General features: G+C 41.8%; 1 protein-coding gene across 2 annotated transcripts in view; it reads right to left on the bottom strand.

Annotated features, from left to right (window-relative positions):
* TBC1D22A (TBC1 domain family member 22A) overlaps positions 1 to 16,033 on the bottom strand; it is a 348,432-nt gene that overhangs the window by 194,970 nt on the left and 137,429 nt on the right. Inside the window, exon 9 of one of the 2 annotated variants that reach the window (XM_087448729.1) lies at positions 8,261 to 8,359. The exons of the other annotated variant lie outside the window; for it this stretch is intronic. Coding sequence (XP_087304855.1) covers positions 8,261 to 8,359 — 99 coding nt within the window. The remainder of the gene's footprint in view (positions 1 to 8,260; positions 8,360 to 16,033) is intronic. 2 annotated transcript variants of the gene reach the window in all.

Here is a 16,033-nt window from a genome sequence, read left to right on the forward strand (position 1 = left end):
CTTGGATTGGAAGAATTAACATAGTTAAGATGTCCATACTTCCTAAAGCCATCTATAGATTCAATGCAATCCCTATCAAAGTTCCAACAACATTTTTCACAGAAATAGAACAAAGAATCCTAAAATTTATATGGAACAACAAAAGACCCCGAATAGCTAAAGGAATCCTGAGAAAAAAGAACAAAGCTGGAGGTATCACACTCCCTGATTTCAAAATATACTACAAAGCTATAGTAACCAAAACAGCATGGTACTGGCACAAAAACAGACACACAGATCAATGGAATAGAATCGAAAGCCCAGAAATAAACCCACACGTCTATGGACAGCTGATCTTTGACAAAAGAGCCAAGAACATACAATGGGGAAAAGAAAGTCTCTTCAACAAATGGTGTTGGGAAAACTGGATAGCCACATGCAAAAAAATGAAAGCAGACCCTTACCTTACACCATACACAAAAATTAACTCCAAATGGATTAAAGACTTGAATGTAAGACCTGAAACTATAGAACTTCTAGAAGAAAACATAGGCAGTACGCTCTTCGACATCGGTCTTAGCAACATCTTTTCAAACACCACTTCTGACCGGGCAAGAGAAACAATAGAAAAAATAAACAAATGGGACTACATCAAACTAAAAAGCTTCTGCACAGCAAAGGAAACCATGAACAAAACGAAAAGACAACCTAACAATTGGGAGAAGATATTTGCAAACCATACATCTGATAAGGGCTTAATCTCCAAAATATATAAAGAACTCATGCATCTCAACAACAAAAAAACTACCAACCCAATTAAAAAATGGGCAAAAGACTTGAACAGACATTTCTCCAAAGAAGATATACAGATGGCCAACAGACACATGAAAAGATGTTCAAAATCACTAACTATCAGGGAAATGCAAATCAAAACTACAATGAGATATCACCTCACGCCCGTCAGAATGGCTATAATTAACAAGACAGGAAACAACATGTGTTGGAGAGGATGTGGAGAGAAGGGAACTCTCATACACTGCTGGTGGGAGTGCAAACTGGTCCAGCCACTATAGAAAACAGTACGGACATTCCTCAAAAAATCAAGGATAGAACTACCATATGATCCAGCTATTCCACTGCTGGGTATTTATCCAAAGAACTTGAAAACACCAATTTGCAAAGGTACATGCACCCCTGTGTTCATTGCAGCGTTATTCACAATAGCCAAGACTTGGAAGCAACCTAAGTGCCCATCAAGGGACGAATGGATAAAGAAGCTGTGGTATATATACACAATGGAATACTACTCAGCCATAAGAAACGATGAAATCCAGCCATTTGTGACAACATGGATGGACATTGAGGGTATAATGCAAAGTGAAATAAGTCAGAGGGAGAAGGTCAAATACCGTATGATTTCCTTCATTAAGTAGTAGATAATAACAACAATAAACAAACACATAGGGACAGAGATTGGATTGGTGGTTACCAGAGGGGAAGGGGGGAGGGAGGAGGGTGAAAGGGATAATTCGGTACATGTGTATGGTGATGGGTTGTAATTAGTATTTTGGTTTTTTTTTTTGTTTTTTTTTTTTTAAAGATTTTATTTATTTTATTTTTCCCCCCAAAGCCCCAGTGGATAGTTGTATGCCGTAGCTGCACATCCTTCTAGTTGCTGTATGCGGGACTCGGCCTCAGGATGAACGGAGAAGTGGTGCCTCGATGCGCACCCGGGATCCGAACCCGGGCCACCAGCATCGCAGCGCGCGCACTTAACCACCAAGCCACAGGGCCGGCCCAAGTATTTTGGTGTTGAACATGATGTAATCTATGCAGAAATAGAAGTACAATACACCTGAAATTTATACAATGTTATAAACCAATGTTACTGCAATAAACAAAAAATTTAAAAAAAAAAAAAAAAAACCCAAAGTCATGACCAACACACAGATTGTAAAGAGGCTCAGGTGCTAAGAGTTGCAAAGTCAAAAGAGGTGGCTTCTCATTTCCAAATTTTCCTTTAATCTCTCTCAGGCACGAGAAGATAGAAATGAAATAATCTACTCTACACAAACTAAATCTCTATCTTAAACGAAAAATCAACCCAGGCTTTCAGTTTCCGTGAATTAGAAAATAAATCAAATTTCTGCACCCATCTTTACCTGAAGATACTTTTTCCTCTAAAAACAAAAAAAAGGAATAATAATAAAAAAGAAAGTATCTTCGTTTTACAAAATTTGAGACCAATTTCAGTCAAATTCTAATAGATTAAAAAGCATCGAGTGAAAAAAGTTTTTTTTTAAAAAGCATGGAGTGTATAGACTTTAATGCTAGTAAAAGAAATTTAAGATTTAAGATTTTTAGGTGAATCCAATTAGCATCAAATATAATCTCATCATGTAAAAAAAAAAAACAAATATAAGCACATGAAAAGACACTCAGCATTACTACTCATCAGAGAAAGGTAAATTAAAACCACGAGACAGCACTTCATCCCCACTAAGATGGCTAAAACAAAAAGACAGACACTAACAAGTATAGGCAAGGATGTGGAGAAATCAGAACCCTCCTACTGCTGATGGGAATGTAAAATGCTGCAGCCCCTTTGGAAAATAGTTTGGCAGTTCCTCAAAAAGTTAAACACAGAGTTACCATATGACCCAGCAATTCCACTCCTAGAAATATCCCCAAGGGAAATGAAAACACGTCCACACAAAAACTTGTACACAAATGCTCATGGCAGCATTATTCCTAACAGCCAAAATGTGGAAACACTTCAAATGTCCATCAACAGTGGAATGGACAAACAAAATGTGGTCCATCCATACAATGAAGCATTATTAAGCCTTAAAAAGGTAAGACAGGGGCCGGCCCAGTGGCGCAGTGGTTAAGTGCTCTCACTCCGCTTCGGCGGCCCAAGGTTCGCAGGTTCGGATCCCAGGTGCACACCAACGCACAGCTTGTCAAGCCATGCTGTGGTGGCGTCCCATATAAAGTAGAGGAAGATGGGCACGGATGTTAGCCCAGGGCCAATCTTCTTCGGCAAAAAGAGGAGGATTGGCGTCAGATGTTAGCTCAGAGCTGATATTCCTCACCAAAAAAAAAAAAAAAAAGGGTAGGACATTCTGATGCATGCTACAACACGGATGAACCTCAAAAACACTACGCTAACTGAAAGAAGTCAGTCACAAAAGGCCACATACTGTATGATGCCATCTATATGAAATGACCAGAATGGGCAAATCTACAGAGACAGAAAGATCAGCAGTCGCCAGGGGCTAGACAGAAGGGGTACCAGGGAGTGACTAATAATGGGTACAGGGTTTCTTTCTGAGACATGAAAATGTCCTGGAATTAGTGGTCACGGCTGCACAGCTCTGTGAATACACTAAAAGCCCCCGAATTACACACGTTAAAAGGGAGACAGGTACCTGTAGAGAGGGAGGGAGGTGGACAGACTGATCGATTGAGCAATCGACAGATCAGACAAAACACACAAGTAGGGGATGGGAAGAGGTGGTTTCCTCTCCCCTCTTCAATCACAGTTCCTGCTCCCATCCTGGCCAGCCAGCAGCACACTCCATTACTGTCTACGCACATCTTTGACAGTCGAACATTTAAAGCCTCGCTACAAGACAATCTCATTCTCTGAGTTGGTTTACGTTCAAGCAGATATACTGCAAAGTTGTGTCACGTGGAGGAAAAACACCAAGTTACTTTCTGCCCCTGGCTAAGGACTGTGGGGCAGACTCCCGTCCAGCCCGCCACCTCCACTTCTGTGACGTGGGTGATGAGCTCAGTAATTAAACGGAGACGGATGCCATGGGGAGGCTGGGAGGAGAGCGCAAGCCAACAGTGAGGCACGCAGCTCCCTCCGGAGCACATTCTCCTCATAATCACATTAATTGCAATTAGCTCTCTCCTCCTTCATCATTCTTTTGCTCTGACACCTGCGGAAGTCCTCGGGCTTCTGCTCAACGCCATTTTCCTGCTGCCGCTGCTACTCAAGCGCGTTCTCCATGTAGTCCCAGAAGCACACAGCTCTTCCACTCTGCAGTTCTGGGTGATCATACCTTTGTGAGCACTCTCTCTCCACTCTCACCAACCAACCGACACGTAATCTTCCTAACAAAATTAATTTCTCTCATATTCAGCCCTGAAATAAACTTACCGATGACAGACTTCATTTTTTCCTCATAATTCATTCACCCTTAAGGAAAAGTTTCAGAAGTAATTAAATTGATTTTCCTTTCTGTTTGGGACACGGATCCATTTAGAACAGCAAAGTAATAGAAAGCATGATCTCTCAGCAAAGATGCCTTTGGGGGGCTGGCAGTCTGAGCACTAGAGCAAGATGCATTTCCTGAAGAGACTGCACAGAGCGAGCCTCTGCAGACGGGGAGCCAAGCGCACCTCATCCCTCTCCCTAATTGACATATGCTGTATACATTACACTCAGAAGGGCTTCACAGGCACTTTCTGGATCCAAAAAGGCTCTTAAATATTAATGTGGTTTGAATCTTTCTTGAATACTATTCAGTTCTTATTATTGAAGCAAAAACTTAGACGTCTGACGCTAATGGCATAGCTAAGCAGCCAAAAGAATGCGACCAGAGTACCCATTCCCAATTACCCGTGAAGGAGTCCCCAAAACTTCCCCAAAGAAGCAAATAACAGCAGTGAAGTCTGGGGCTTTCAGAAGTCAATTGTTTATAGAGAATGGGAAAAAAACACCTCAAAACAAAGTTAAAACAAAAAATCACAACAAAAAAGATGGCTCCATTGCTGATACGTAATGTGAACAGCATACAAGGCAGCCCAATTTCCACATGAAGGAGGAAGAAAATGAATAAACAAACCAGAGTGTCACTGACTTCTCCCAGGCCTGGAGTCCACCTGTTGAAAGCCCCAGGACCTTGACCACGTTTCTTAACTTAAGAGCCTCGTTTTCCCAGCTGTAATGTAGAATTCCTTTCAAGGTTAAACATTCGGAACGCATTGGGCACAGCACCTGACACACCAGGAGAGGGTATTCCTGCTACAACGAATAACTCCCAGGTCTCCTTTTTCTCCCAGGGAGTGGGAAGAGGGAGAAAGGTCCTATCACCCAGGTCCAGGTTTTGCAAGTTAACTTATCACAACGTCAATTTTTAAATTTGAAAACTCAGCTGGCTACCCGCAAAGCACACACACGCTCCAGCTCTACAGCCCACCTGTGAAGCCCACCTCCACCCTAGGCCAGGACCAACCGCCCAGGTTCTCCAAACCCACCAGGGTCACCAGCACTGCCCTGAATTCAGGACGGTGACATGGGCCCTCTCTGCCATTCACTGTCTCAGAGACAAGAACCAAGGATTACCACTGTTCTCAGGAGGCTGGCACATCACAGGAGGTGCACACGTGCTCCTTCTAGTCCATCTATCACTGACTTCAAACCCACATTTCCAGGACACTCTCAGATACCCCAGGGGACCACCAGGAGACTCCTCACTGGCAGCTCCATGAACTCACAGCATACCAGGAGAAATAATCACCATTTGTCACCTGAGCCCAATAGACTCTTTATTTTTATGTATTTTTAACTCACTCTACAAATAACTTACAGAATTAAGAATAAAGTGAGGGTAAAAAAACAACTTTGTTAGAAATTTTAATCTGATTTTAAACATAGTAAACTCAATTTTTCCCCATATTTTCCAAGGTCTGAAGGTACAATATATCTGAAATGGGCAACATCCTTTGAAAGCAAATAATTGCTCCCCAGTCGTTATGACTGAACCTAGATCATATCTGTATTGTAAGTACTGACAACATACTACAAGTTCAACTCCGGCAGTTCCTAGCTTATCACGACTCAGATTCTTCTCGCAGTTACCCCGTCGAAACGCGATCAGGATGCCAGGTCTCAGATCCATCTCCGATCAGCCCTAGCTTGTCAGGATTTCTGGCTCTTCTTCCATCTGCACTGCTGAAATGCAGTCATGGTTCTAGACTGCAAATACATCTCTAGTAGTTTCAGCTAATGTTACCTCTAGTTCTTCTTCTTGTGTTTCTGTTTTCAAAACACGATACTTGAAATTGTTACTTACGGCTTAGAATTTTGTTGAAGGGAGGATAGCCATCTTCTTTGCTGTGGAACTGCAAAGGATTTTCATTTTTAGATTTATGAACAATTAGAATGATCAAGCCAGTAGATTTTTTCATTTCCACAACTTCCTCTTCATCCCTTCTGATCATCTCTTGAATACACAACTGCTTTCAGCATTTATCCATTTACATCTAAGTTTGATCCACAAACATCACGAAAGATGAAAGAACACTGCCACATACTTTTTTAGCAAAAGGAGATGGTCCACATTCTTGTCACAAAAATTATGTGATGAAGCCTTCCTACTGAATGACTAATTGGATGAGAAACCATATTTCCTTCATGTCCTCAGAATCACGTCATTCATTCAGTGATGCTTGAGTGTGAGAAAATGCATCTAAGACAGCTTCAGCGGAAGACTTGCAGTCTGAGAATTTGCTTATACGGTCAATTTCACCATCATCATTAGCATCTAGAGAGCAGCCCTCCGTCTCTCTGCATCCATCTTCTGATTCGTCTAATAATGGGGGAAAGCCTTCCTCTGCCAATTTTCCTCTTTTTGTCATTATCAGTGAAAAATAAAAAATCCTAAATTCTCCACTGTGTTCAATGAAAGCTAAAAAAAAAGACTACAAAAATGTCTCCAGACTTTTTTTTAATATCTTCTTGAAAGATAATATAATCATTTGGGAAACACAATAAAAAAAAACTGAAGGATCATATAAAAGGGATGGTTTATTTCACTATAGCACAATTCTTCTAGATTATTCCATCTCTTATTCTTCCAGATTATTCCATCTCTTATTCTTCCATTCTCTTATTTTATTTTTTTTTTTTACCCTAGTTAGGAATAATTGATGAGCAATGACAAAATAATTCCTAGGATGATAAAACAGCAAAATGTTTTAAGATACAGAAAAAAATTAAGATCTGACAATATATCTTAGATCTATAAAAAGGTCCAATGGACCTATATGATAGCTGCAAGATAGAATGGTTTTTATTCTATTTTTCAAAATAAGTAGATTTTCTCCTTGATCTTTGAAGAATAGAATAAAACTCATCAAATACCAACCCTTACAAATAGTTTGAAATGTTCAAAAAGGAAACTCAAAAGCTAAAATTGGACCATACAGACCCTGAGAGTGTACAGAGGGTTAAAATGCCCTTCCTCAAAACTAAAGAAAAATACAGACCATGCCCAGAGCCTGAATAAAGTCCCTCTACCCTTTACACAAGTCCACCCAAGAACCCTATTTGTTCCCCCCACCAAAAAAAAACAAACGTTATGTTTGTGAGATGTAAAATACTCATCTTGAGAATGACATGACACTTACAGAATGTCTACCATCACTAGTTTATGAGGAACTGCTGTTAGTTTGCTTTTTGGTTAGTAATTTTGTTTTTGTTTTTTTTTTTGTTTTTTTTTTTAAAGATTTTATTTATTTATTTTTCCCCCCACAGCCCCAGTAGATAGTTGTGTGTCATAGCTGCACATCCTTCTAGTTGCTGTATGTGGGACGCGGCCTCAGCATGGCCGGAGAAGCAGCGCGTCGGTGCGAGCCCGGGATCCGAACCCGGGTCGCCAGCAGTGGAGCGCGCTCACTTAACCACCAAGCCACGGGGCCGGCCCAGTAATTTTGTTTTTACTTGGAGTTTAAAACTCAGAAGATTCTTCAGGCCAAGGTGGAGTGGCCTGTGAGGAGCAGGATGCATAATATATTCTCTTGTCAGGGCAGTAAATACTCAAGACTAACTTTCTGCTCTGCTGGGCCAGCACATCCACGCACTCACGCGAGAGCCCATGAGCAAGGCCCCTCACATTTGTTCTTTATTCAGGGATCCTCTGCAGAGCCCGAGCGGCTAACTGACAGCCCTTGTCCAGAACCCGACAGGAAGATCCATAATTACCGCGGGCCTGTCTCACGCTCCGCTTGTCTAGCTGTCCGCAGACCTTGCTTGGTAATGGAGGTCATCAAAGGGGAACCTGAAAGCCTGCCCTGGCCCAGGGCCCGGGCGGGTGAGCGTTCGTTAACAAGACAGGGCTGGAGACGCTGCCTATATACTCCGAGTTCTCTTTGGAGAACTCTGAAAGCTCCCGGCCTGGGAGGCCGTGCAGGGTGCCCAGAGGGGAGGGACACACCCACTGTCCCACCACCGAGCCTCCGGCGCCCACCCAGCGGGCACGCCTACCTGACACCCAGGAACTGCTGCTCCACTTGACCTCTGCTCGCTGCTCAGAGGGACACTGACGGCCATCACGCCTGACTTTTGTTTCTTCAGAGAAGATGGCTGTGAAAAGAATGCCACTTGCCAGACCTGGCGACAGATACTAACAGCTCAGAGACAGGAATGGATAGTTGACAGGTCTTAGGCAGAAAATAAAAATTTCTGGAGGGGAACGCAGGTAGCTAAAGACAATGGCAGCCACCAAACTACCCATCTCCCAATATTTCCTCTCAAAACAACACAGAACAACAAGAAGGGAAAAACAAAGCTACACTAAAACCATGGCCTTGTAGCTTGAAAACAAAGAATGCCCAGGCCTCAAAACAACTGTCAGTGAAAAGGAAAACTCCCCACATCCCAGCACGCTGGCTCTCCCTCTCCATCCCCTTGCCCCCATCTACAGACAATATCACTCATGAACAGCACCGCAAAAATACGAACAAACAGACTAGACACCACAGCCAAGTTCCTAATTGGTCTTGTCTTCTCCACAGGGCAAGCTGGTGGAAAAGCACAAGTTCTGGGGTCAGCAGACCTGGTCACACCGAGCACTTGGTAGGTGACCTCGGGGAAGTCATGTCACCTCGCTGAGCCTCCCTGTGCTCATGGGTAAAGTGGGTTTTGCAAGGATTACCTGTGATAATGGAATTAAGCACACAGCACGTTGTCTGAGGCAGGGAACTCATTAACGTCGCAGTTACTTTCATTAATAAAGTCTCACTGTGACTTGCAGAGCGCTAGCGCTTTCCATAAACTCACAAATGGTCGCATGTGTGAGTCAGTAAAGAAACCTCATCATATCAAATTAAGGCATTCCGTAACAAGTAATCCATCAGCAAGCAAGGACTTCTTTCCCCTAAGCTATAAAACTGAACTGGAAATACAAAGAAAACAACAGATCACAGAATGTATCATAATGACTTCATAACTAAATGCTAGCAATTAAAAAAAATTCCAGAGCTGGCCCAGTGGCATAGTGGTTAAGTTCAGTGTGCTCTGCTTCAGTGGCCTGGGTTCATGGGTTTGGATCCCAGGCGTGGACCTACACCACTCCTTAGCCATGCTGAGGCAGTGACCCACATGAAAATGGAGGAAGACTGGCACAGATGTTAGCTCAAGGCTAATCTTCCTCACCAAAAAAAAAAAAAAAAAATCCAAGGAAATCTCTAGGGATGAAATAAGACTAACATGTAACATGCAATAGCCAGGAACAGGTGAAACTATACCTCAAAATTAAGCTGCATCAGGGCACTCATGACCACACCCCTGTACCTTACAAACTCGCATCCTCTGGTGAGCCGGTCTGGATCACTCAAGGGCTGCTTTGTGGAGCTCAGGTCTTGCCTATGGACTTTTCCAAAACAAGGCCGGGTTCCCCGACTTACCTCTTACACCCACCCTCAGTGAGCACACTGTGCGTGGGGGGCTCTCTCCAGTGCTATCCACCATCTGGGCTGCACAGGACAGGACTTACACACAGAGAGCAGTCCCCATCCTTAAGAAGCTGTGACACATCACCAAAGGCTCTTGTAACACACACACGTAGCACTTTAAGGGGGAATAAGCACAGGGCGTGTGAGTGTGTGTGTATACAGATTCGTTAAATTAATATTAACAAAATATACTTTGGTCTGAAAATGGTTTGGGTAATTTAACAATAACCTCTGATAAAAATGGAAACATGCTGGGATGCCAAAACACAAAGAGGACAGTCACTGGTACGTGTTATGTAAGAAATATTCTGCAAATTCCCAATTCTAACACCGTGTAATACAAAAATTCAGAGAAAGCTAGAGTTTGTGGGGAGAAAAGAAGAGGTTCTTCAAACGTAAATGGCAAAGCCTTCAATGTAGCCCAGAGCCCTCTGCAGGGATTCTTAATCCTGGCCGGGGAAAGAGGGTCCATGGAATTCCTGAAACACTGTGCAAAGTGGGGGCCCAGATGTCTTTCTGGGGAGAGGATCTAGAGGCGGCACCACATTCTCACAGGTGGAATCACCACAACTGTAGACTCTCTGAGCGTGAAGCCCACTCTCCACACTGGGCTTCCTACTACTTGGATGAATTTACTCTTAGGAGTTTTCAAAGGCCGTGGGCTGAATTACTGGAGTTTCTGGACATTAAATGATGTGGCATTGATATTACGAGGGTAAAAGTGGGGGGACACCTCTAATGTATTTGTCTGTGTGTTTCCTCTTAGCCAGATCCAGGACCACTTCAGCAATGATTGCAATTTAAAACACGAAATGAAGAGAAACTCACTTAAAAGAACGGAAATGAATGAGGAAAGAAAACATGAAGGTACATTTCAGTGGAGAGGTAACAGAACTGTTCTCTGAAGTAGGATTTTAAAGGGCTATACAAAGGGTCCCAATTAATGAGGATAAAATCCCGCCACCTCAGCCTTGAGGATCATATCCAAACGTAAGGAAGAACTCTGGCAGTGTGTCATCAAGAAAAGCTGTACATTGGGGAAATTAATCCTTTGATTTAACTAAGCTGCAAGCACAAAACTCACATAATCAAGCAATTCCACGGCAGCTCTGAGAAGACCCAGGCCGTCTGGCAGATTATCTGTCCGTTTTACAGGGGCTGCCAGTGGGCTGCTGGGGTCAAACGGAGACACTGCAATTCCAGAGCTGCAATTCCAGGACCTTGACAAGTGACTTAACCTCTCTCTGCCTCCTTTTTCTAAACTAAAAGCAGTAATACCTACCCTAGAAGGCTGCTGTTAGAATTAAAAGAGATACACAATGAAGTTAATTACATTACATTACGTAATGTAGCTTGGGGGAACCCAGGGAAGGAGGTGTGGGGAAGTGTGAGAGCCACTTCTTTACCCCCATAATCCTACACCATTCAAACCAGACAGTGGCTATGGCTCCAAGGAAGGGGAAGCCATCTTTTAAATGCAAGGAGAAACAAGATGGATTAACTCTCAAATCTGGAACATCAGGGGCCACAAGTCATAGTGACTTAAGAGACTTGGAGGGCAGTTTTGATTATCCACAATTTCGCTTGAAAACCTAACCCACCCACCCCTATGTGTGTATAACACTCGGCCCAGAGTAAGTGCGCCATACATGTCAGGGACGATCATCTAACACATAAAGGCTGCGCCCACGCCGTCCCTTTTGGTAATGGAGGAAAAGACTGCAGACGTGTGCGGTCAGATTGGGAGCGAGGTGAGGAGAACACTGGGATGCAGCTAATGGAAAGCAAGGCCCCAGAAACAGGCCCAAACACCAAAGAAATGACTGGTTTTCTTTCTGGGTGGCTTCTGATTGTACAGGTTTTACTTCACTGTCATATTCACAAGGATATGAGCACCTTTCTCTGCAGGAAAGGACATCAGAGACCTGGGTGATGCCAACATATGTTCTGCACATACTGCACTTCCACACGACTGCCCCAACTGACTCCCCCACCACTGTCTTCCAGGTGGGCCGACACGTGCCTCATGGACCAGGGAGCAAACACTCTTGTGTCAAGTCACCTAGAAGGGCCTGTTGGTGAAACATTTGCTTCTACAGCACTAACACACACCAAGAACAAGCACTGCACTCACCAGGTTCCAATCCAACTGTTGTTTTACTACATATACAAACACACACATGCGCGCACACACTCCCCTCGCTCCGACCTTTCTAAGTTCCTAATAAGGCCAGTTGAATAAGGCACCTGTAGACTAAATACTCCAAGGTCAACACTGGAGGGTGTATTAATTGCTCCTGGCTCTTCAACGGATTCACGGAGTCACTTAACATCCTGGCCTGTGTTACCTCACGTGTAAATACTAAACTATCTACAGATGAAGGAAGTATATGTAAGCACACAGACACACGTGTAGGTCCTCTCTCAAGCCTATCAAGGACCTATTAATAATTAATGTTCGGAACATACCAAAGACAGAGTGAGGTGGCAATCTCCTACACAGCTGCTGAGTACAGGCGTGCAAACACTGCTGGTGAATAGCCCCGTAAATATTACCAACACTTGAAAATCATAACTTATTCATAATCATTGATTTGGTAATGCCTCTTCTAGGAATGCATGACCAGAAAATAATCCAAAATGCAATCAAGACTTTATTTAGAGATACTGCATGTATCATCAATAACAGTGAAAAAGCAGAAACCACGTAAATGTTCATCAACAGAACACTGCCAAATTCTGCTATCTCCTCACAATGGAATAAAAGGTCCTGCTATGGTCTGAATGTTTGTGTCCCCCCAAAATTCATATGCTGAAATCCTAACCCCCAAAGGTGATGGTATCAGGAGGTGGGGCCTCTGGAGGTGTTTAGGTCACAAAGGTGGAGCCCTCACGAATGGGGTCAGTGCTCTTATAAGAGAGACCCCACAGAGCTGCCCAGCCCCTCCAGCACGTGAGAACACAGTGAGAAGACGCCGTCTGTGAACCAGGAAGAGATCCTTCACCAGGATGCCACCATGCTGGCCCCTGATCTCAGACGTCCAGCCTCCAGATCTAGGAGAAGTAATTTCTGTTGTTATAAGCCGCCTAGTCTGTGGTATTTTGTTACAGTAGCCTGAACAGACCAAGACAGGGCCTCTACCTTCTTTGTAAACAGCTTTATCAAAATACCATTCACATACCATACAATTCAGCCATTTAAACTGGTTTTGTGGTGTATTTACTAAGTTATGCAACAATCACCACAGCCTAAGTTTAGAACATTTACCCCCCTAAAAGAAACCCTGTACCCATTCAGTCAATCCTCATTCCTTCCCATTCTGTCCCCAAGCCACAAGCAACCACTAATCTATGTTCTGTCTCTATAAATTTGCCTATTCTAGATATTTCATATAAATGGAATCATACAGCATGTGGCCTTTTGTGTCTGGCTTCTTATACTAGGCATAACGTTTCCAAGGTTTACCATGTTACAGCATGTGTCAACACTTCCTTCTCTTTTATTGCTGAGTAATATTCCGTTGTAGAGGGGTATCATCCTTTATTTACATATCCATCAGTTGATGAACATTTGGGTTGGTTTTTGTTTTTTGTTGACTGTAACGGACAACGCTCCTATGAACATTCCTGTGTAAGTTTTTGTCGTGTCATGTAGTGACTCTAGGTTTAACTTTTTGATGAAATGCCAGACTTTTTGCTAAAGCTGCTGCACCAGTTTTACATTCCTCCCAATAACATCTGAGATTTCTAATTTCTCCACATCCTTGCCAACATTTGTTATTGTTCCTTTTTGATTATGGCATCCTAGTGGGTGTACAGTGGTGTCTCACTGTGTTTTTGATTTGCATTCCCTAATGATTTTAATGATGTCAAGCACCTTTTCATATGCTTATTGGCCATTTGTATATCTTCTAGGGAGAAATGTCTATTCAAATACTTTGCCCATTTTTTTAGTTAGATTGTCTTCTTATTGAGTTTTAAGTTACTTATATTACAGATGTAAGTCTCTTATCAGATATATGATTGGCTAATATTTTCTCCCCTTCTGCAGATATGTTTTCACTTTCCTGAGAATATCCTTTACAGCACAAAAGTTTTAATTTTGATGTAGCCCAATTTACCTATTTTCTCTTTTGTCACTTTTGCTTTTGGTGTCATATCTAAGAAACCATGTCCTAACCCAGGGTCATGAAGATTTACTCCCATGTTTTCTTATAAGAGTTTTATAGCTGTAGCTCTTACATTCAGGTCTATGATTCATTTATTTTTGTGTATGGTGCGAGGCAGGGACGCAACTTTATTTTTTTTGCATGTCGATATCCAGTTGTCCGAGCACCAATTGTTGAAAAAGACCATTTCCTTAGTATCCTTGTCAAAAATCAACTGACCATAAATACGAAGGCTTATTTCTAGTCTCTCAATTCTGTTCCACTGATCTACACGTCTATCCACAAGCCAATACGACACTGTCTTGAATACTGTAGTTTTATCGTAAGTTTTGATATCAGGAAGTGTGAGTCTTCCAACTCACTTCTTTTTCAAGATTGTTTTGGCTATTCTGGGTCTCTTGAATGTCCACATGAATTTAAAAATAAACTTGTCAATTTCTGTTAAAAAGCCAGCTACAGTTTTGACAGGGATTGTGCTGAATCTTTAGATCAGTTTAGGGAACAATGCCATCTTAACACTATTAAGTCTCCCAATCCACGAACGTGGGATGTCTTTCCATTTATTTAGATCTCCTTTAATATCTTTCAACAATGTTTTATAGTTTTCAGAGTACAAATCTTACACTTCTTTTACTAAACTTATACCTATTTTATTCATTCTGATGCTATTATAAATGGAATTGTTTTCATTTTTGGATTGAACGTTGCAACTGCATAGAAATATAACTGATTTTTGTATCTTGATCTTGTATCCTACAACCTTGCTGAACTCTTTTATTAGCTTTCATAGTTTTTTAGTGGTTTCCTCTGCATTTTCTATATACAAGATCATGTCATCTGCAAATAGAGGTGGTTTTACTTCTTCATTTCCATTCTGGATGCCTTTTGCTTCCCTTTCTTGCTTAACTGCCCTGGCTAGAACCAGGACAATGCTGAACAAAAGTGGAGAGCACAGACATCCTTGTCTTGCTCCTGATCTGAGGAAAGATTTCAGTCTTTCCCATTAAATATGTTAATTGTAGGTTTTTGTTAGATGCTCTTCATCACAGAGGAAGTTCTTCTATTCCCAGTTTGTTGTTTTTATCATGAAAGGGTGTTGGATTTTGTCAAATGTTTTTTCTGTGTCAACTGAGATGATTATGTGGGTTTTGTCCTTTATTCTGTTGATATAGTGTATTACATTGATTGATTTTCATACGTTGAACCAACCTTGCATTCCTGGGATAAATCCCATTTGTCATGATGCATAATCCTTTTACTATATTGCTACATTCAGTCTGTTAGTATTTTGTTGAAGGCTGTTATATCTACCTTCATAAGGGATCCTGGTCTGTGGTTTTCTTTCCTTGTGATGTCTACATGTCATTTTAGTATCAAGATAATATTGGCCTCATGGAATGAATTGAAAAGTGTTCCCTCTCTTCTATTTTTGGAAGAGTTTGTGAAGGAGTGGTGTTAATTTTTTGTTAAATGTTTGGTAGAATTCACCAGTGAAGTCATCTGGTCCTAGGCTTTTCTTTGTGGGAATTTTTAAGTAACTAATTCAATCTTTTATATACATTGTTCTTACAGATAGATAGGTAGGTAGACAGAGATACAGATATTAATATTGATAATTATATTGACATATCTATATATATATATCAATACATATATACCAGAGAGAGAGACTTATTTTAAGGAATAGGCTCACACAATTATGGGGACTGGCATGACTGAAATTTGTAGGACAGGCCAGTAGGCTGGAAATTCAGGCAGGGTTTCTATGTCTTAAGGAAAATTTCTTCTTCTTTAGGAAATCTCAGTCTTTGCTCTTATGGCCTTCAACTGATTAGATGAGGCCCACCCACACTGTGCAGGGTAATTTGCTTTATTCAAAGACTACTAATTTAAATGTGAATCACATCTAACATGTACCTTCAGAGCAGTATTTAGACTGGTGTTTGACTAAACCAGTGGGCACCACAGCCTAGCCAAGTTAACACAAAACCAACCATCACAGTCAATTTTGGTAATTTGTGTCTTTCTAGGAATAGCTCCATTTCATCCACATTATCTAATTTGGAGAGCTGTTCATAGTATTCCTTTAATGCTCTTTATTTCTAAAATCACTCATGATTTTAGTAATTTGAGTC

This window comes from Ceratotherium simum, chromosome 25, assembly GCF_057802395.1.
Source record: "Ceratotherium simum simum isolate JZ-2026a chromosome 25, ASM5780239v1, whole genome shotgun sequence".
Lineage (NCBI taxonomy): Eukaryota > Metazoa > Chordata > Mammalia > Perissodactyla > Rhinocerotidae > Ceratotherium > Ceratotherium simum.